Source organism: Crotalus tigris, unplaced genomic scaffold (genome assembly GCF_016545835.1).
Source record: "Crotalus tigris isolate CLP2741 ecotype Arizona unplaced genomic scaffold, ASM1654583v1 scf7180000023638.494280, whole genome shotgun sequence".
NCBI lineage: Eukaryota > Metazoa > Chordata > Lepidosauria > Squamata > Viperidae > Crotalus > Crotalus tigris.
In genome coordinates this window covers 149,813-171,180 of record NW_024100095.1, presented here as the reverse complement: position 1 = coordinate 171,180, position 21,368 = coordinate 149,813, and the positions used below count along the sequence as shown (strand labels likewise).

Here is a 21,368-nt window from a genome sequence, read left to right as displayed (position 1 = left end):
GACACATGCAGACTTTTAAGCAGATGGAATAACTTTCCATTTTGTTTTCAGTGATATATAATGTTTACGCTGAGGTTATGTAATTAGTTACTTTCTAAAACATCTTGTATCTGGAACAGGAGAATAAGAACATGTTTAATGTCTTCTCCGTCATTTTTATAAATGGTTGTAATCAGTAATGTGGCCTTTACTTTTCATCTATTATATTATGCAGATGGCAGCCAATTTATTGTAGTAGTTTAAGTATTACTACGACCAAGAGACCCAGGTTTGAGTTCTATCTTAGAAACAGAAGGCAGCTGGGTGGCTTTAAGTCAATCATCTGCTTCTGCCTTAGAATAGGAAGTCAAAGTACATCTTACTGGCTGAAGAATTCTGGGAACTGAAGTTCATACATTTTCAACTGATCTATAACTTGCAGACAAGAAGACTTCATCTTGAAGGGATTGATTTGGGCTGGGAATAATGATTTTAATACTAGAGTAAAGTTGCACCAAGTTTCCTCTAGGTCCCAAGCTATTTACTAATTATAATCAGAAAATGCAAGAAATAGTGAAACAATATGAATAATGCAAGAAGTTTTGCTGCACAGTAGAAAATACTAGACAAGTGTAAGGAAAAACACTCATTGTTTTCTAAGTTGGTTATATGTACAGAATTTTAAAATGTGGCAATAGCTTCCAGATGAATACGTCTAACCAAATACACATACTTTATATGATAGCTTTTGTAGTTGTTCTATGCTTTATACTTTTGTTGAATATGCTATTCAACTTTTTTGTTTTTCTTGTCTTACCATATGTATCCCAGAAGAGGGTGCTATATACAAGGAAATGATTTCAAATTTAAAAAAAAAAAAAAAGGCAGCAGAGCAATTTCTGTTTTCAAGATCCTGACGCCACAGAAGTATCACCAGTTTGTTTCACTCGCAATATCCTTATGCTCAGAGGACTTCGTAGGTTAAAATAAATATGCATAAGACTGCACAAGACACATTAAAATAAAAAGAAGTTCTGGGTGGACACTTCTTTGTGGAATTTTGTTTCTGTGGCATCAACCTGTTTCAAAGAGAAAGAAGAACTTTAAAATTGGCACTTTAAATGCTCCTGGTGTGTTCAGTGGCTGCATGTGCTTAAATCTAAAGCTGATTTGGAATTTTGCAAGATGGATGACACTCAGAAGGTCGGTAGCTAAGTTCCAAAGTGAACTTAATTTTTGGTTTCTTCACCAATTTGTTCAAATAGGGGTATGTTGCCAGTGCTGCTAAAATATATAAAAGTCAACCTTGTTTGCTCAAGAAACCAAGCCTGAGATTGCTGGCTTCTATAGTTTGTAGGAGAAAAAAATGTTTTTTAAATCAACTGCACAGAATAGCTTTTTATCTTTGTGCTGCTTTTTATTGAAGTAAATACATCATATACAAGAATATACAAAAATAAGAAAACGGAAGTTATCTTTTAAAAAAATGTATATTTCAATACTTCTATTCCATGAAGATGTTTAAGTAAAGGAAATCTATGTTTAGTATAGTTCAGAAATAGAATCAGATTTGAATAAAAGGATCCTTAATTGCACACATTTTGCATTGCTCTTTCCTGTTATTTCTATATATTTCTATTTAAGTAAATAGAATTTCTCTCATTTGCAAATATATCCCCTCCCAAATACTTTAATGATTTTGTGGTCGCAAGATGGTGGCTAACAACTGAAATTGAATTAATTTTTTAACGTGCCAGTTACTCAGTGGGATATAAATTTGTGTCTGCATCTTAGGTATGTTCTTCTGTTTATATATGTCTTCTGGACATAAAGCAAATGATAGTTTTGAGGGATGAACAAAGCAGTGCAACATGTGTGCTTTGCTTATCTTTTATTTCTAATTAATCCATCTTTGGAATCTGTATCTTTGCAGCTGGCCTCCCTGCAGGGAAGTGTCTACATATCAGGGATCAGAATCTACATGTCAGCCTGATGTCGCAGTAATAACCTAGACCAGTGGTGGCGAACCTATGGCACGGGTGCCAGAGGCGGCACTCAGAGCCCTCTCTGTGGGCACGTGTGCCATCACCCCAGTCCTAGGCCTTCAGCTGGTTTTTATAAAACCTTTTTGCTTTAGGCCTCCGCCACTGTGTGCAAAAAAAAAAAAAAAAGATTCAATCAATCAGTCAATTTCAACTTCTTGCGGGGGGGGAGAGGGGGAAATTGCAGTAGTTTTATATCCAACTTTGCAAAGTTTTCAAACACATGTGTGCTTTGCATCCAAACAGCGCAGTAAATAAAAATGTATGCATATGATGATATGTCTCCAGGCAGAGATTGTTCATACCTAAAAGACAATAATCTTAATGCCAGCGTGCCATAAGGAACTATTAATCTCGAGTAATAGAGATGGTTTGCATTCAATGACTGGCTTAATGGGTATTTGGGCAACCATCCAGAATAAAATGCTCTTTACAGCTGCTGTATTACACCAGGCCCACTTTTCAAGACCAGGGAATGTGGAACTGGGCTTCTTAAACATGCTAGAACATGTACTGAGAATAGGACTCAAGTTATTTTTATTTTTTTCATGATTTGTAAGTTGGATGGGAGTTGGCAAAGCCCCTATACCAGTGGTGGTGAACCTATGGCACAGGTGCCAGAGGCGGCACTCAGAGCCCTCTCTGTGGGCACATGCACCATCGCCCCAGTCCTAGGCCTTCAGCTGGGTTTTATAAAACCTTTTCGCTTTAGGCCTCCACCGCTGTGTGCAAAAAAAAAAAAAAGGTTCAATCAATCAGTCAATTTCAACTTCTTGTGGGAAAAAAAAGATCTTGCAAAATTGGAATTGATTGATTGAACTTTTTAGTCCCACCCAGTCTGCCATTACCACCATAGCCACGCCCACCCAATGGGGCACACCCACCCAATTAGCCACACCCAGCCAATGGGCCACACCCACCCGGCACCCGAAGATGCATAAGTAGGTTTTGGGTTATAGTTTGGGCACTCGGTCTCTAAAAGGTTTGCCATCACTGACCTAGACTCCTAGAGAGTTCTGATTAATTTTTTAAAAAATAAGGAGCTAGAAATAAGCTTCTTTCAGTTCATCCCTTGAGTCTCCTGAATACGACTGTGGTGCTCCTTGCCAGACAGCGGATCATATAGTGACTAGCTGTCAATTAAGAGCTTATACAGGAGAAAAACAGATTTTCTCCAACTAACAAATACTGTGCTTAATTGGATAAATGGCCTAGATATTAATATATAGAACACCATATCAACTAGTGTGCCTCAAAATGAAACCTATAACTTATATATAACTTCTTGAATTCCTCATACCTTACCAAATTGCATTTTTCTATCATACGTGTACCATAGTATTATGCGCTCCTTTTATATATTTTTATTACTGTTTACCCATGTACTCTACGCCATACACTAAATAAATAAATACATAAATAAATTGGTCCTAAATAAGTTAGCCTGCCCATCTGGTAGGCGTAACAGGTTTTAATTCCACCTTGCAATTCTTGTTGAAGAGACTGTTGGTTGTGCAATCATTTGAAGTTTTATTTTCATTTAATGCCCACCTCACTCCAGGCCAAGTCAGAGTGGCTCTCAATATAATAAACACAAAAAACACAGCAAGGAATAAAACAAGATGGAAATTGGTTGCCTTAAACAAGAAACACATTCAACAAGGGCCTCCCTCCTTCTCATCCCAAGATTTGGGAGAACAACTAGGTCTTAGGGAGCCCCAATAGAGTGGCAGCCACAGAGATTTCGGGGGCAGGGGGAGATCTCCTTCCAGAGGCCAGGTGCTACTGGGAAAGATGTTGTGCTGCTATCTTTGGATCAAGTTAAGAACTGCTCATGATACTCAGAGGAAAGTTTTGAATCCAAGGAAATTGGAGACCTACGTTAGTGAAAAGAAACATTACTAGAAATGGCAAAAGATAAAGAGTCATGTTATTAGAGGGATCTTTCCAGTGGTGGGATTCAGCTGGTTCGCATCGATTTGGTAAAACTGGTAGCAAAATTTTGTTGAGTTCGGAGAACCGACTGAACCCATGCTGCTTCTGGAAGTCTGTTCTAGGCCTCGGAGGCCTGGAAGAGGCCTCCCAGGCCTAGAACAGCCCATAGGAAGTGCATTGATGTAACTTCCGGAAGTCCATTCTAGGCCTCGGAGGCAAAGGCCTGCATCCACACACAGAACCAGATGTTAAGGTAGTTGAATCCCACCACTGGATGTTTCCTTGAACTTTTGGCAGAAACTGATTTAATGCTCAGATATATGCTCTATCATCACATGTCCTACCTCTCTGATGGTTTTCAGTGCCCACTTTTCTTTGCATCCACAAATGCCTATTCCAAATCCATGCTTAAATGTGTGGGCAGGCAAGCATCCACAAAAAAATTGCACTCCTTAGGCAGGAGGGCAGAGGAGTATTGTGAATCTGCTCTGTGAAAAAATAAAGGATGTTGTCAGTCAGCCTAAAAGAAGAGAGATTAGGAATGTCTCTATTGCTGTCTTCTCTGTTTTAAATCTTTACAGCAGAGCCACAAAATTCCTCTTTTTTTTCCCTCTGAATCATCTGGGGTGGGAGGGTAGTTAAAGGAGCTTCCCCCTATTTCCCCAACCATTCTATAAGTTATATTATTTACAAAAACAAAAAATTCAAGTAGGCCTAGGGGTCCAAATGGCGATGGGCCAACAAAATTAAGATGGTAGAGTCAATTACACAATTGCTTCTTTACTTTTTCAAACTCCTATCCCCAGGACATCCCAGACCAGTTCTATCCATTCACTGCCTTAATTGTTTAAACCAATTGGATGTCATTCTAGCCTATAAAATGTATTTAGATGTTTTTAATTTCACATTACTTTAAAAAAGAAACTCCAATGGCTTGAAAAGAAATTATGTTCAGATAGCTCTGGGTTGAAGTATTGAATATTTTTATTTGATGTCCTGGTTGTGGTACAGTAAATAATACACATAGAGAGTTAAATTGCTCAGGAACAAAGGAACACACATAGAAATCTACATTGTATTACATTAGGTTAGTTTTTCACAGGCATACAATGGACAGTTATGCTACATACATTGTTTCCAAGTGCAATGCGCATTTGGTTAGTCACATATTGCCAATACAGCATTACTCCAGTAATTATGCAGACACATCATTAGTGATTTTTCATTATTATTATTCCATATTATTCTATATTATTCTACCTTACTTTGGGCTAGAGGAGTAAATGGTCCAGGCCAGCCTGCGGTTAAGTTCCATTTCCTTGTTATAGCCTAAGTCTAAATATCAGCCCCTGCAGAACAATGGGGTATCAATGGGAAGACCTACAGCAGGGGTTGAGACTGGGCTGGGGGAATGGAACAAACTACACATAGAATAGACAAATGGGGATGGGGGGAATCCTTCAAATCTCTCTTTGTATGCGAACACTTGCTTTGTTTCAAACTTATAAACTGAACTACTGGTCCAGACATAGAGATGACATCATAATAGGATGGGGATAGCTGATAAATTTCAGGAATGCTCCAGACTGTGAAAGGATTTGGGTACCCTTGGGAGATAGGTCTGTGTGCTGGAATTCACTATTACACAATGGAAAATTATGTCTTAAAGGAAAGCTGATAGTGCATTTAAATGGAAAGTTAATGAAATGTGGATGAGGGAGAACTAATCGACCGATGGAGTGAGCCATGATAAAAAGTGCAGGAATAACTATGAAGAAAATGGAATAGATATAATAACACGCAGGGATACAACAAATGCTTAAACTGGTTCAGGTTCAAGTCGTATGGAATCTATGCTGAATTTAATTGAAAGTAACAGGACTGCAGATTGTAGGAGAGAGCACTCATTCATGGAACAATGTCAAAAAACAATTAGGAATATTTCTTGGGTGTAGATTTTCTGGAGATGAGTGACTTTGGTTCTTAAATCAATGAAAGTAACTTTTTAAAAAAGTCAGATTAAAAAGTACAGGTAGTCTTCAACTTAAGATGACAATTGAGCCCAAAATTTGAAAGCAAGACATTTCTTTTTCCCCATTTTACAACCTTTCTTGCCACATTTGTTAAGTGAATCATTGCAGTTGTTAAGTTAGTAACTCGGTTGTTAAGTGAATCAGGCTTCCCCATTGACTTTGCTTGTCAGAAGGTCACAAAAGGTGACCTCAAGACACAGCAACAGTCATAAATATGAGTCAGCTAAATGTCTCTGAATTTTGATCACATGACCACGGGAATGCTGCCATGGTTGTGAGTGTGAAAAACGGTCATAAGTCACATTTTCAGTGTCATTGTAACTTTGAACGGTCACTAAACGAACGTTTGTAAGTTGAGGACTACCTGTATGTTATTTTACAAGTGAACTCAAATGTTGGATTATTTAGAACAATTAACCAGTGGAACAACCTGCCTCCAGAAGCGGTGAATGCTCCAATACTGGACGTTTTTAAAAAGAGACTGTCCATTTGTCCGAAATGATATAGGGTTTTCTGCCTGAGCAGGGGGTTGGACTAGATGACCTCAAAGGTACCTTCCATCATCATCATCATCATCATCATTTGTTAAATTTATTTTCTGCCTATCTCAACATGGGGCCATTCTAGGTGGCTTCCAACAATAAGAAGGAAGAAATGAAAAGAGTGTGAACAGAAATATCTGAAATGGTATCAGGTTTCCTACCTGAGCAGGGGGTTAGACTAGAAGACCTCCAAGGTCCCTTCCAACTATTATTACTATTACTATTATTACTATTAACAGGTAGTCCTTGGCTTACAACTGTTTGTTTAGTGACCATTTGAAGTTACAACGGCATTAAAAAATGTACACGTACAACCCACGCAGCATCATCCTGGTCACGTGATCAAAATTCGGATTTTTGGCAACTGGCATGTATTTATGACAGCTGACATGGTGATGACATGTGATCGTCGTCTGCAACCTTCCCAGCTGGCTTCCGATAATCAAAGTCAATGGGGAAAGCCAGATTCAGTAAACGACTACGTGATTCACTGGACAACTGCAGTGACTGACTTAACAACTGTAGCAAAGAAGGTTGTAAAAATGGGGCACAACTCACTTAGCAACTGTTTTTGCTTAGCAACGGAAAATTTGATCTCCACTGTGATCGTAAGTCAAGGACTACCCATAAGATAATAGAACAATAAAATAAACAGTGCAACAATGAAAAAGATTAAACAACGAAGTTGGCATTAAGTACTGTATATCTGGATCCTTCTGCAATGCTGAAGTCTAGCTAGACATTATGAAGAAGCTTTTATGTTCTACAAATGCAGGTCCTCTAAGCCTCCAAGATACGCTTTTGAGTCCTGCTGGGAAGTTCTTCAGATGGCCTTAGTTAGGCCCGTGGGATGTTAAACTGTAGCCGCTTGCTTCTGGGAATCTCCACTCTAGAAAAGTAGAGTCCCACCAGTTCCATTTAATGTCTTTTAATCTATCTCTGCTACCAGTGGCTTTGGCATCTTTCTGTTGAGAAGTAAAATTGGATGGAACTGTTTGGATTTCTGTCTCCTAATCCCAGCGAGATGGTTGAAACTCTTTTGGGAAAAGGGCCCCCACAAAGTGAGAGTATCTGATCAACACAGATACAAAATGGAGGAATTCATGTAAAGCACAGTAAGCTTTATTCCCCTGAACTACCAGAGTTGTACTGTAGCTTAGGACAGGGGTCTCCAAACTTGGCAACTTTAAGCCTGTTGGGGAATTCTGGGAGTTGAAGTCTTAAAGGTGCCAAGTTTTGGAGACCCCCTGGCTTAGGGAATCTTTCTGGACCCATTGCTCTCTGGGGGAAGAGCAAATGGTTGCAGTACTATAGTACTGCAGTACTACAGTAGGCACCAAGATGGGTTTTGTATGTCAACTACTATCCAAACTCAATGCAGGAGGCATGTCCTAAATATTATTATTATTATATTATATTATCAACAATAATAATAACAACAATATACTAAATTTATATGCTGCCCGATTTCCAGCAACTTTAGGTGGTTTACAAATTGTAAACCAAAACAAGAAATGATACAAAAACACAAAACAGCAAAAAAACAAAGGAACAAACATGGCAGAGGAAACAAACCTAGATGGGAAAAAAGAAAAAAAGGAAAAAGGATGTCAATCATCCTCATCAAACACCTTCAGGGGTCTTTAAAATACTAGCAGAGTGAGGACTGTTCAAATCTTAGGGGGAAACCTCATAATTACATCTCAGATGGACTGTACTAATGCACTCTATAGGCTTTTCTCACAATATGTCCCATCTCTCTCCCTCTCTCATCTACTATCTATCTATCTATCTATCTATCTATCTATCTATCTATCTATCTATCATCTATCTATCATCTTCTATCATCTATCATCATCCATCTCTCTCACTTTCTGTCATCTCCCTGTGATATTGTCCACAGCCAGGCTTAAGTTGGCGTTAGCTGTATCAATATTAGAATGGTATTTTTCACTTATTCTGACACTTTCCAAGTGGTGCAGTCACACATTACTTTGTGGAATTGCGCCAATAACATGGTTTCGTACTGATTCAAATGTAGATGGCATTTCATTGCAGCAGCAGAGAATGGTCCAACGTGAACTGGATACCTTCCAGAACTCTCTGCTAATATGGGCATAGCCACCTATATTACAGCTGCAGATACATAAGCCATTTAAAAGTCTGCAATGGCCGTTCCTAATTAGCCTCTTCCCAAGATCAGTGTTGTTGGCAAACACTAGTGATCTGGGTGGGATAGATGCCCTCCTCACCTTTGGAATGTTCTTCTAAGAAGCAAGTAGTTGATTTCATTTCCAGCTGCTCTTCTGATAAATCAACTCTCAGGTTGGCTCCTGGCAGTTACTTTTGAATTAAGTAATATACGATGACTGCTTTAGCATTGTATTTTGCTTGAACAGTTGTAATTTAAAGCATTTTGCATGTAACTTTGTTGGTGTTATTTTATTCCATTGGTTTCAAAGGCAGTTATGAAATGGATTAAATAATATATAATAAATTAAAGCACCCCCATTTTCCATAGTGACTCAAAGCTACGGCTTCAATATGCTGTCTAACTTGACTCTCCATTTGCTCAACTGTTCATTAAAAAGCCTGGATGGGAACAAAAATCAAAAGGGGGGTAGCCCCAACAAATGTTCTGATCTTTACGAAATATTCTCCAAACCACAAATATAGACAATGAATGATTGTTTGAAAATAGTGGCTTCTTTATGAAACTACAGTTGAAGCATAGGAAGTGCCATAAACATTGCTTTAACTTATAATCTGATTTCTTTGGTTTGGGCTTAGTTCAATAAATGAACTCAATCACTGTGGCTGGTAAAGCATAGTAGTTTATTCAAAAAATCTCATGGTATATTCCATCTTTGAAAAATGCCATAGTCTTTCCTTTAAGGTTGCAACAAACTTTCAACAATCAGCACTGAATAAAAAACATTCTTCAGAGACCAGATACCACTATCCTGTTGTGCAAAGACATTGTTTTTGTCACATATCTTGTCATTCTGGTCCAACAAGGCCCAGAGTCGCCTTGGGGCGAGTTGAGCAGCAAACAAATTTAATAATAATAAAATAATAATTCTAAAATCTTATGTGTGTGAGATTCCAAAAACTTCTGGGAGTACCACTTAGTGAATTTTCTCTATTTTTTTGTAGCACATTTTAATTACTAATACCCTTGCTTTCTTAATAGAAAGTGGGGTTTTGATGAGCAAAGCTCTGTATGCTTTTTATAAAAGTATTTTTTAATTTCAGGTCACATTCAGCATTCAGCCTCTTCTCAATTTTGGATCTGAGTGACAAATAATGAAAACCTATCTCCAGTAGATTTTTATTCTACTGTACCAAAGATGAAAGGGGTATACAGATGTTCTGTAAAGCAGAGATAACATCCAAAATACTTTAGAAAATAGTCCCTATTTACAAAAACCTTTAGTATTAGAATATGACATAAGATCACCACTCTAGTCATTCCCAAGGAGCTGCAGGAACTGATGAAACAATAGACCCTTCTCTTGTGCATGCAGCTGAAGACCCAGGCCAAATCCTATGGAAGAAGTGGGTTAAAAAAAAAATCAAAGTGGTGGCCATAACCATTCACTGACCCTTTGTTATATTGCTATATATAAAAAGAAAGTGGGAAACTGATCACTTTTGTAGTCCCCACTTTTGATTATTTTAACATGTGCAGGTCAGGGACACCTCTATACAGTAATGCAAGGTTTTGTTTTTTTTTTAAAGTATTTTTGGAGCAAACCATTCCAGAATGGAGGGGTGGCTATTTCAGCAAGAGAGGTCAATTGAGGAACACCTGATGGTGTTCTGAAAGTTGCATCTGACCCTTACATGGTGAAAACAGAAGTTGGTTGGTCTCTTGCAAATATCATATTAAAGTAAGCCCAACTGTATCCATAACAATAATGTGTGGGACTTGGCATGCTGGTTCTGTATGTGTGTGTCACTACGTTGTGTATGTGCGCCGGGTCTATGGTTGTTTTTTAAGTGATTACATGTCTGCTGGTGCAAATCCTGGACAGGCCTGTGTGTGTTGTTTCAATTAAGGTTGCAGCCAGAAGTAGCTGGCATCTGGAAGCGAAGGGAGCGGGGAGGAGGGGAGCCTTTCTAACCCCGGAGCGACTGAAACAACAGCCCGACTAAAAATAGTGTTGTTTTCTGTCCTGCCGCTCCTTGCAACTTCGTTAGTCACCACCGATCCCTAAAATAAAAGTTCGGTCCGCAGCCTCTCCTGGTAGCCCATGTAAACAAACTTGGGAGAAGCCGGGGGGGGGGGGAGCAGAAGGGAGTCCCCTCGGCTTGGCGACGGCAGCCGCCAGTCGAGCCAGAGTCGGGGCCGCCGGGGCCCAGCGAGCAGGCAAGAACATCTGGCGGTGGGGCCAGCGGCGCGCCGCAGCGAGGCGGCCAAGGTTAGTTGGCTGCAGTTCTTGCAAACTCCCTCGGCCTTGGAGCCCGGCCACGGTCGTCCCGGCAACGGCATTAAACAGGAGGCAACAGACCGGGGATTCCGTCATTTCGGCGCAGAAGAAGGCAGAAAAGAAAGCATTGAGAGCAGACAGGAAAGGAGGGAGCCGCTTCTGTCCCCGCGCGGCAACTGATCCAAACCGACCAGCGGCTCCCAGCCGCGGCCTCGTCCCCATCTTGCAGCCCGGCCTTAGGGAGGGAGGACGACGGGGGCTTGCAGACGCTGCGAACGGCATGGGCTCATCTTGCCCACGCCAAGCGGTGCCTCCTGCTGGGGTTGCCCGGCTGGCATCGAGCTGGCTGTCGTCCCGCATCCTTGTGGGGATGCGAGCGCAAACTCACGTTGCCGCGGCGGAAGACACGTGTTTACAAAGCTATAGCGCCGTGGCCCTTTCCCACGCAAAAAAAAAAAAAGCCGGGACACGCCTGGCAACTTAAGAGGCACTTGGAGGAGGAGTTTAGAAAGGGGGAAGAGAGGGCGTGTGCACGCTGCTGCCTATTTCTGCAGCCTCGTTTCAAAATGGGGGCGAAAGGGGGAGAGAAATAGGATAGGCTCGACGGCGCGCTGATTGCAAGCCGCCCTCGAAGGATGTGCATCCCGAACAAAACCGACTGCAACATATCAAGAGCTTGCGTAGACACATGAGCGAACACGGGCACATTGGCAGAGCGATCTGTGCGCGCAGCTTGTTACCTTTGGGTTTGTGAACCTGGCTCGTGAAACACGGAAAGTCTCTGCATTCTTAGATATGTGGTAGTGCCAAAGAATTGATGCCTTTGAACTATGGTGCTGGAGAAGACTCCTGCGAGTCCCTTGGACTGCAAGGCGTTCAAACCGGTCAGCCCTAGAAGAGATCAACCCCAACTGCTCTTTAGAAGGCCAGATCCTGAAGTTGAAACTCAAATACTTTGGCCACCTAATGAGAAGGAAGGACTCACTGGAGAAGGGCCTAATGCTGGGGATGATTGAGGGCAGTAGAAGAAGGGGACGACAGAATGAGATGGCTGGATGGAGTCACTGAAGCAGTAGGTGTGAACTTAAATGGACTCCAGAAGATGGTAGAGGACAGGAAGACCTGATGGAACGTTGTCCATGGGGTCGCGATGGGTTGGACACAACTTCGCAATTAACAACAACAGCCCCTTCACACAAGCAGGTTGCCGTTAGATGGCCAACTCAGCGCGTTTATGTCTTCTTAGAAAGAAAAATGAGTGGTCCTTGATGAGATCCAAAGCCTCCTCCCATCGTAGTTTAATCATGGGATCGCGAATGAAATTGGGAGTAAATTTTTCATCCATCTCCATCTGTAATAAAAGCATCTTTTTGCGAGCAGTTCAAGTGTGCTCTATTTGTTTCATGTTCGTGAAAATAGAGAAGCTCTGGAGTGGTAATGATGGCAACTGTGCTACCCCGACAGTGCAGGTGGCCAAGATTATAAATACACAGGCGGGTATAATAGTTTCTGCACAGGAAAAGTACGGACAAGGGGGGGGGTTGTGTGACACAACCTCAATTGTGCAGCCCTTCCTAACTTGCACATACGTTTTTTGAACGTCCAGACTTACGTCTGCTGACTAATCTGCCGACAATCGGCGTGCAGTCAACAAATCCCTATTCTCTGTTGCGACTAAGTTAGATTGCTTTCTCTCCTCTTTACAGCTTAACAAGTCAATGAATTGCCATTTTACTGCTCAGAGTCAAACACGTGTAGTCAGTCGCCGGTTCCTCTGCCTGGGAAATGTGGCGCATAATTTAATCTTGCACACGGAACGGGAAGTCCCCGAACTCCAAAAGGAACCAAAAACTAAATAGACAACTAGCGTTAATCATCCTCTCCCCATTTAAATCCTTGCTCATGTTTTACCCGATCTCTGCCTACCCACAGGGAAACGTTTTCACGCTTCCCCGAAGTCCTGAAAGTTAGCCGAGTAGAAACAGAAGACACTGGAAAGGGTGAAGCTACTTCGACAGGCACACACTGGGAGAAGCTGCCTAAGAAGCGGGGGGGAGGGGGAGGGAAACTGCTGGGAGACAGAAAAGCTGTATTGGTGGAGGGACTTCAGGACGGTGCATGGAAAGCTCACAGAACTACAACTCCCAGCGACTCTTGCCACGATTTTCTGGAGTTGTAACAAAATCAGGGCCACAGTTAAACCTGAGCCCTTAACTACCGGGGGCTTTAACCGAAGCGGTTCGGAAACAAGCTAGAGATAGAACTATTAATTTTTATTGGATGCATTTACTACGGTAGTTGTACTGCTGCCCAATGCGCTCTGCACAGGACCTAATGGCGATGGCGCGTCCTGTAGTTGGCTTTAACCACAGTTGCCCACAGTTAATGCCCATTTAACTATTAGGAGCGACAAAAAAGAATCCGGAATCTGTTTGATACTGTGGAGACGAAGGCACTCAGTTCACGAGTGGCACTGATAATGAATACAGCGCAAGCTTTTGCATTTCAAAGAAACTTATTCCAAGGAACTGTGGTAGGACCCCATTTTCTATTAGTTCTTTGAAACCTGTACACGCAGAGAAACGTTCGCCTTCTTCCTCTTCTCAACTGCAGGGGCGCTAAACTTTGCACAACAGCGCGCGCACGTGGCTGCCATGGCACGACTCCATGCAAGTTCAGCGCTGTGGCTACTTTCTCCGTCCTCCGGAACTTTGGGCAAGGAAACGTCGCCCCCGCTACGATTTCCATTCGTTCGGTCAACCCTGGAAGCCGATGGCCGAGGTGACACCTTTTTCCGCAGAGCAGAAGTATCCGAAAATCTGCCTTCCCTTTTCGTTGGTTTGGCTTGCCTTCCTCTCCTCCTCCTTCCCAAGAAAAAGGAGCTTCTGTTTGGAACTCCAAGCGGCGGAGCCTCGTGGAAATTAATTGATATTTTCACCGCCTAGAGCTTCCTTTGCCAACAGGAAAGGAGCCGTGATCCTCCTTTTGACAACTGGGGAAAAGAAAAAAACTTGATACAGTATATAACGCGTGCAGCGGGAGACACGCTAAATAGAGGGAGGGGGGGACTGTCACTAACAGCGACTGCAGGCTGTACTGTCAATTTCATCAGGCAGGGAGTGGACAGCGCCTTTACGTCGGGAGGAGCTGCAAATTTAAAATTCCGGTCTCCCCGCCTCGATCGCACTGCTTTCGAAAGCCGTTCAGGGCTGTTGTCAGATTTATAGAACAATAAGAATGTCAATACTTCCAATTGGTCGGGACCCTCCCAGTCTCAATATTTCTACAGAAATGAGACTTTCCTTCCTTTTGCTTGCCAATTGGCGCTCTTTACCAAATTTCCAGAGAATTCGACTTTTTTTTTAAAGCCCCCATAATTTCAGCACGCATAGGCTCCCAAACCCTTCTTCCACCCCTCCCTCCTTCCCGCATTTACTGAAACTAAGGGAGTCCCCTATCCCTCCCTGCTCTCGTCATCCTCAAACCCCCTTTGCGGCTCCCGAAAAGCCGTGTCAACTTCTTGAAGCCGGGTTGATAGGGTTGGAGTAGGGGACTCCTCTTTCGGTCTTCCCGCTCGGCTTCCAAGCTCCCCCCCCTCTCCCCCCGTGGCTGGCTCCTTTGCAAAAGCAACCAAGAGTCTCTCCCGGGAGCTGTGACATCACGGGGCTCTGGGCGGGGAGAGGGACTGGGAGGGGGAAAGGAGGGGGGGGTGTTTTCCAGCTTTAAAAAGGCAACCAACGACGGGTTGCCGTGCGTCAGAGAAAGACTTAAAGAGATTCTGCAAACTTCCCTGAACAAATAAAGCCCCGGCCTCGAATAAGGCGCCCGCAGAAAGGGAGAGAGAGCGCGCCAGACTAACTTCCTCGAGTCGGCGGGGCGGGCGGGCGCGCGCGCTCCCTTCTCCCGGGAGCAGGAGCCCTCGCGCTCGCCTTGCAACCCCTCCCTCGCGCGCCGCCTCTTCTCCCCGGGCCCGCTTCAGGACGCCTCCCGGGGGGGGGGGGAACCCGCTGCCTCAGAGCCGAGCTAAAACTTCATTCCGAAAAAGTCCTCCAATAAGCAGCAGCTGCCGCCACCGCCGCCTGGCCTTTCCAATGCTGTGGTGACGGGGCAGCGCCAATCTCAACTTTGCCCTTTCTGTCCTGAGAGGCGCCGGGTGGAATAGCGGGACGTTGGACCGAGAGAGAGAGGCCACATCTACCTCTTCTGCCTTCCCCGCCTTCGCCTTGGGCAAAGCGGATGCCCGGCGGCGATCCGGTTAACTCCGAGCCTCTTAGAGCCTCCAGAGCCAGCCGAGGGGGTGAAAGAGAACTTGGGCTCTGCTTCCAGCCGTCTCAGCCGCAGAATGAAATCGGCCGAGGAAGGTAAAAATCGCGCTCGGCGGGAGCCTGTTCGGCTTTGCTGCCTCCGGCCGGCCGGCCGGCCGTTTTCCCTCTTCTTTTGACTGACGTTTGCTCGCCCCGCTTCTGAGCGCAGGCTGAGGAGAGCCGCAGCGGGGGAAACCCGGGCGGGCGGCGCGCGAAGGCGGACGGGCGGGACTGGCTGGCCGGGTCGTGGCGCTGGCGGCCGTGCTGGGGAGGAGGGAAGCGGCGGTGTCCCCCTGGTGTTTCCCCAAAGCCGCCCTGAGGTTCGCCTGCTGCGACGTCTTGCCAATAGGTGTCTCCTCCGCCCCGCGGATTGGCGAGTCTGGAATCCCTTGAAGAGGAGACACTTGCTCTCCCCTTGCTTTTTGGGTGGTGGTGGTGGTGGGGTCCTTGGGGTGGGCGAAATTGTCCTCGGCCGGGTGAGGCGTGGGTAGGTGGCTTGGATACGCGACTGAAACCGGTGAAAGCCCGTCGGAGGGCAGCTAGAGCGGCAGCCCTGGGAAACCAAAGGAATCTCAAGACACAGTGGGAGTTTTCAGTGTGCAGCTGCCGGCCTGCACGGGTCCTTGTACGTGTCAATGCCTTACACAGAGTTAACAGTGTGCAGAATTCATTCCAGTCCATCCAATTACTTGTAACCACTAAATGCTAACATTCTATAGCGCAGGCTGGGTTATGATGAAATGCCATAAAAAAAAAACTTTGATAGAGCACACCCTATAATTTAAACCTCTTGTAATGTTTACAAAAACAAAAGTTCTCTTTTAGAGTCAAGGAACAGTCGGAAACCTCAAAAATGGCACCAGTCCCACCCACCCTCTCATAGTGACTCCTTTATTGGTTGGGTTATCTTAAAAATACGTTTTGTTTACTAACCAGCGTTTTCAGCCATTCCAACTGTAAAGCCTACTTTTCTGGTGTGACAGCTTATTGTATGTCCTTATGAAAAGGGTTTTTATTATTATCATTAACAGTTGCACAGAAGCAAAGGGAATGTCTCTTGCTAGGTTTTATTATAACGATTCAGGTGTAAGTGGTTTGGAAACAAAAACACTGCTGTCTATAAACAAGAGAGATGGGAATAAGTGGATTTAAGCAGACGGGCAGCCCAAACATATTCACCTTTACTCTTCCGAAATCAGCCTCAGATGCAAGTATGTAAGAACAGAGTTTGCATCCTGACAACACTGCATACACATGATAATATTCTATATGATAATATTATCATACACATGATAATATTCAAAATTCTAATAAAAACTGATTCTCCAAAGAGATAGTATTGATACTATCTCTTTGGAGAATCAGTTTTTATTGGAATTTTGAATTTAATAGAAGTATAAAAATTGAAGAAAAATAAAAAGAGAAGACAGGAAAAAAGAAAAGAAAGAAAAAGAACGGAAATGTAGAATTATGACCTGGTCTTTTTTCTACCAAGTAGTATCATTTTGATATCATCTCGATTGGCAGTGAATACCTATCCTTTCAGACCATGATAAGTTGAAAAATTCAATATCCCTTCCTGTGATACAGAAAGTGTATAATAAACATTAAATGACAATTTTGCATTCTTGCATTGAAAGATAAGCCAAAACCAGAATGCATTACTCCCAGAGGTCCCCAAACATTTGGGCACTAGGGACCGGTTCTTTGGAGAGAGGTTTTTCCACGGACTGGATGGGTGCGTGGTTTTGTGTGCTGCCTGCATCTCGTGGATGTGGCTTTGCTTGTTTGTGCGGACTGGTTGCTGGCATGCCGCGGCCTGGTACTGGTCCACGGACTGGGGGTTGGGCATCCCTGCACTATTCCATTACCAGAATTAGTACTAGTTACTGAGACATATGAAGAAGTTTTGATGTCCATCTATCCTACTCAAACTTTCCCAAAAGCTTTGTGTTGCTTACAATAAGCAGAGTGTGTGGAATGAGACAGGCCTAAGGTCAGAGCCATCTTTTCTAATGAAGACATACAGAAAAGCCATGTCTTCATTCTTCAGAGAATTCTTCTATTTGGAAAAAATAAATGCTTTGAGTGATCTCTGGATGAGAAAAAGAATGATAAACTTAAAATATTAGTGTGTTCATTGTACAAAGTCATGAAATCCCTTCCTTGTGGATTTCCCAGATAAAACATTGCACTCCAGACATTGAGGGCAAGCCAAAATCCCACAAATAATGTGATCCTATGCATATTTAGCAGAGGGAAGTTTGTGAATCCACTTGAAGTCATCCTTGAAGTGTTGAGGTTCTTTTTAAAGCTTGGCAAGGCAGTTTCCCATGTTGATTGAGCATGTATGTGTGCGTCAAGGACCCACATACCAGGGCTGCTGCTCAGCCAGAGCAAAGCCCCCTTCAAATGTCTTTACAGCCTAATACTTATTCTAAAAGACTTCTCATGGAGAAAGACAGATACTATCCAGAAGACGGAGATGCAGCCCTGGCTGAAATCCAAGATAACTTCCTAGAAAAAAAAAAGTTGGGTTCCATTGCAAGTCTCTTTTGATCAAAGTGGTGCTGTCAAATAGGCAGCATTACAAGTACTCTGTTTCTTGCACCAGTATTTTTTGCTATCTGGATTGTTTCCTCCATAATTAGATTTATTTATGCAGAAACCCACTGTTATCTACCTAGTTTGATTACTGATTGTGCTCTGAATTGGAAAATGTTCAAAGGCCTCCTTTTGAACTAATTCATGCCTTCATCCACTCCGTAAGCAGAACATTCTTGTTGCTATCTATCTTTTGGGGGTTGGAGACCTGGTCTGAATTCAGTTTGCATTGATGGCTGTGGACATTGATGTCCGCCAATCCTAACTGTGAAAATATCAGGGAACTTAAGCAAAATGAGGCACTTCCTCAAAAGGAGAAATCAAGCCTGAAGGTCCAGCACAATGTGGGCCTCTGGGAGGAAAAGCAGATATTTAGCTACTAGATTCCATGTGCTTCAGAGACATTTATGGATGAGGATGTGTGGATAGGCCTATGATTCCTAACTTCTTGGAAACAATGAGGTTTTCTGTCATATTTTGAGTTGGTAATAGAAACTAAAGCAGGAGTTAATGAGGCTGCCCTGTTTTCCTTTAGAGAAGTCTCATGCCTTTTTTAGGCTTTTTAAAAAGATACCTTAAAAAACTTTACAGGTCCATATAGCTCATATTTATTCTTTCTTGCTCACAAACATGCACCTAGATCAGAAGATTGCATATAAAATAGTTCTATGTTTTGATTTTATTTCACTTAGGCCCCCATCCCATCTGATGAAATTGCCGCTTCTGAGTGGCTTCCATGGGGCAGTCTACCCTGTCGGACCAGCTACCTGCAGGTGCATGAGAAGCCTTTCTTAGAAGTCACATATTCCAAGATCAGGTCTTTTCTGCTGCAACAGTCTAGTCTTATCTTACTATGTGGTTCAACTAGCATTGGCTGATTTCTTTTGGATGCCATGTTAGGATTTTTTTTTAGCTCACTCAGACTTTTGTGGGATTCCTCTTTCATTTAGGTAATCATTGGTATATGTTGACAATTTCTGACATTTTTAAATTATCTATTGTTTTATCTGTTTCATTGTATTTTATGACACCCGTCCCGTATCTGGATCCAATATTGGGGCATAGCTCTAAAAACGTAATTCATTAATTGAATGTGAAGCTAGAAATTAATGATTTCTACATTACAAAAGCCTGCTATCTCTATGCAAAGACCACACAATCTTCTATAGAATTCATATAAAAATTTTTCAGAAGACAAAGACAGACTGAGAACATTTTCATCTTGACTTAAGGAATCTTGCAATGTTGAAATTCAAGTCTTAAGGCAAATCTCAAAAAGGAGCAGCAGAAAGAAAGGGGGACTGCAAATACTGTCAATTAATTATTATTTTTTAAACAAGTTAGACAGTTGTGTGTAATATGTATTTGACATTCCGTGGGCAGTTTTCATTGTGGAAGATCAATACTAATAGCAGAAAGAATGCTACTATAATTAAGCCTTACTAAGGTCCTGAACTTGAGAGAAAATTAAAAACAGATAAAGTACAACATTTCACTTGAAATGCTTGAAATAATTTATGGTTTATGTTTTATAGGCACCACATTTTCAGTTGTTTAGTGGACTTTTAACCACTGGGTTATCTTCCTAAGCTTTAAAGCAAACAATCCAATGCATTATCTAAAATGGAAAAGTCCAAATGAGCCCAAAACAGTTCTGAGCAAATTTGATGAACTGTGGGAGATGTGCAGTTTCCAGACTCAGGAAGAACCAGTTGATGCCAAAGAAATATCAGTTGGATATATTTAATGGTAAAGTTCTATTTTGGTTTGTAAGTCATATGAATGTGTTCCATAAAAAATTGTTCTCAAATGCATACATACATACATACATACATACATACATACATACATACATACACATACATACATACATACATACACACACACCTGTGGAATAGAGCAGACAGCAAGATTACCGTTTGCTTTGCACTATAATGCCATAATTGTAACATTTTTTTCATTAACCATGTGGGCTAAGCTTGATGGGAATTGTCCAAAACTCCTAGATGGCATCGGGCTGTCTGTGTGGTCTGAACTGTATTCTCTCTTGCATACAAAACTGGTAAACCAGAACTTCCTATACTTTATATAGGCAAACTTCTTGTACTACATTTCCACTTTGATAAACATTATATCATTTTGATAATGATATTGTAATAATAATAACAGTAACTGACAGCAAATGCCACCTTTGTAAAGAAACTGAAGAAACAGTGGACCATTTAGTTAGCAAGAAGATCACACAGACTGATTACAAACAATGTCATAACAAAGTAGCAACAATGGTGTATTGGAATATCTGTAAGAAATGCTATTTGCCTGTAAGCAAGAACTGGTGGGGCCATAAAATAGACAAAGTAATAGAAAATGAAGACACTTAAGTGCTTTGGGACTTTAGCATTCCAACAGACAAGCACCTGCCACATAACACCCCAGACTTAGCAGGTGGCAGTACCTGGAGATAACAGAATAGAAGAGAAAGAATTGGGGGGGGGGGGGATCACAAAATGCGAAGACCTGCAAATGGAAGTAGAATGACTGTGGCAAAAAAAGTAAAGATAGTACCAATCTTAAAATTATCAGTTACCTTTATGGCTTCATACCCATTACTAGATTTTTCCAGTTGATACATATTTATTTGGTCAGATATTCCTATCCCACTTTTTATCCAAGAACTGAAGGCAACTTGCATGGGAATCTTCCTTTATTTTATCCCCATAACAAATATGAAGGTAGTTGAATTTAACTTTGGTTATAGTCCAATAGTAACTCACTATGCTGGCTCAATTATCCTCAGAAAGGCAACTTGTGAATCACTAGACTGATTCATTTACATTTGATCAGGCTATTCCCAGGTGTCTAATCATGAGCTCGTGAGCATACTGGATTTTCCCCCCAGTGTGTTTTGGAATGCAGAACTTTATATGTATGCATGTGAGTAAGAGCCAGCTAAAAGATATCTGTTAATACTGCATCCAGTTTTGGTCACCACGATGCAAAAAAGATGTTGAGACTCTAGAAAGAGTACAGAGAAGAGCAACAAAGATGATTAGGGGACTGGAGGCTAAAACATATAAGGAACGGTTGCTAGAATTGGGTATGTCTAGTTTAACGAAGATAAGGACAAGGGGGGACATGATAGCAGTATTCCAATATCTCAGGGGCTGCCATAAAGAAGAGGGAATTAAGCTATTTTCCAAAGCACCTGAAGGCAGGACAAGAAGCAACGGGTGGAAACTCATCAAGGAGAGAAGCACCCTAGAACTAAGGAGAAACTTCCTGACAGTGAGAACAATTAATCAGTGGAACAGCTTGCCTCCAGAAGCAGTAAATGCTCCAACACTGGAAGTTTTTAAGAAGAGACTGGACAGCCACTTGTCCGAAATGGTGTAGGGTTTCCTGCCCGAGCAGGGGGTTGGACTAGATGACCTCCAAGGTCCCTTCCAACTTTACTAATATGAAAATATTAGGCAAATAAGTCTGTCAACATCACACA

General features: G+C 42.3%; 1 protein-coding gene across 1 annotated transcript in view; it reads left to right on the top strand.

Moving 5' to 3' along the window:
* Nucleotides 1-15,144: 15,144 nt before the first annotated feature.
* The window catches only part of NFATC1 (nuclear factor of activated T cells 1), a 147,234-nt gene continuing 141,010 nt past the window's right edge, over nt 15,145-21,368 (top strand). The window contains exon 1 of the mRNA XM_039320455.1: nt 15,145-15,325. Within this exon, the coding sequence (XP_039176389.1) occupies nt 15,307-15,325 (19 nt within the window). The 5' untranslated portion in view covers nt 15,145-15,306. The remainder of the gene's footprint in view (nt 15,326-21,368) is intronic.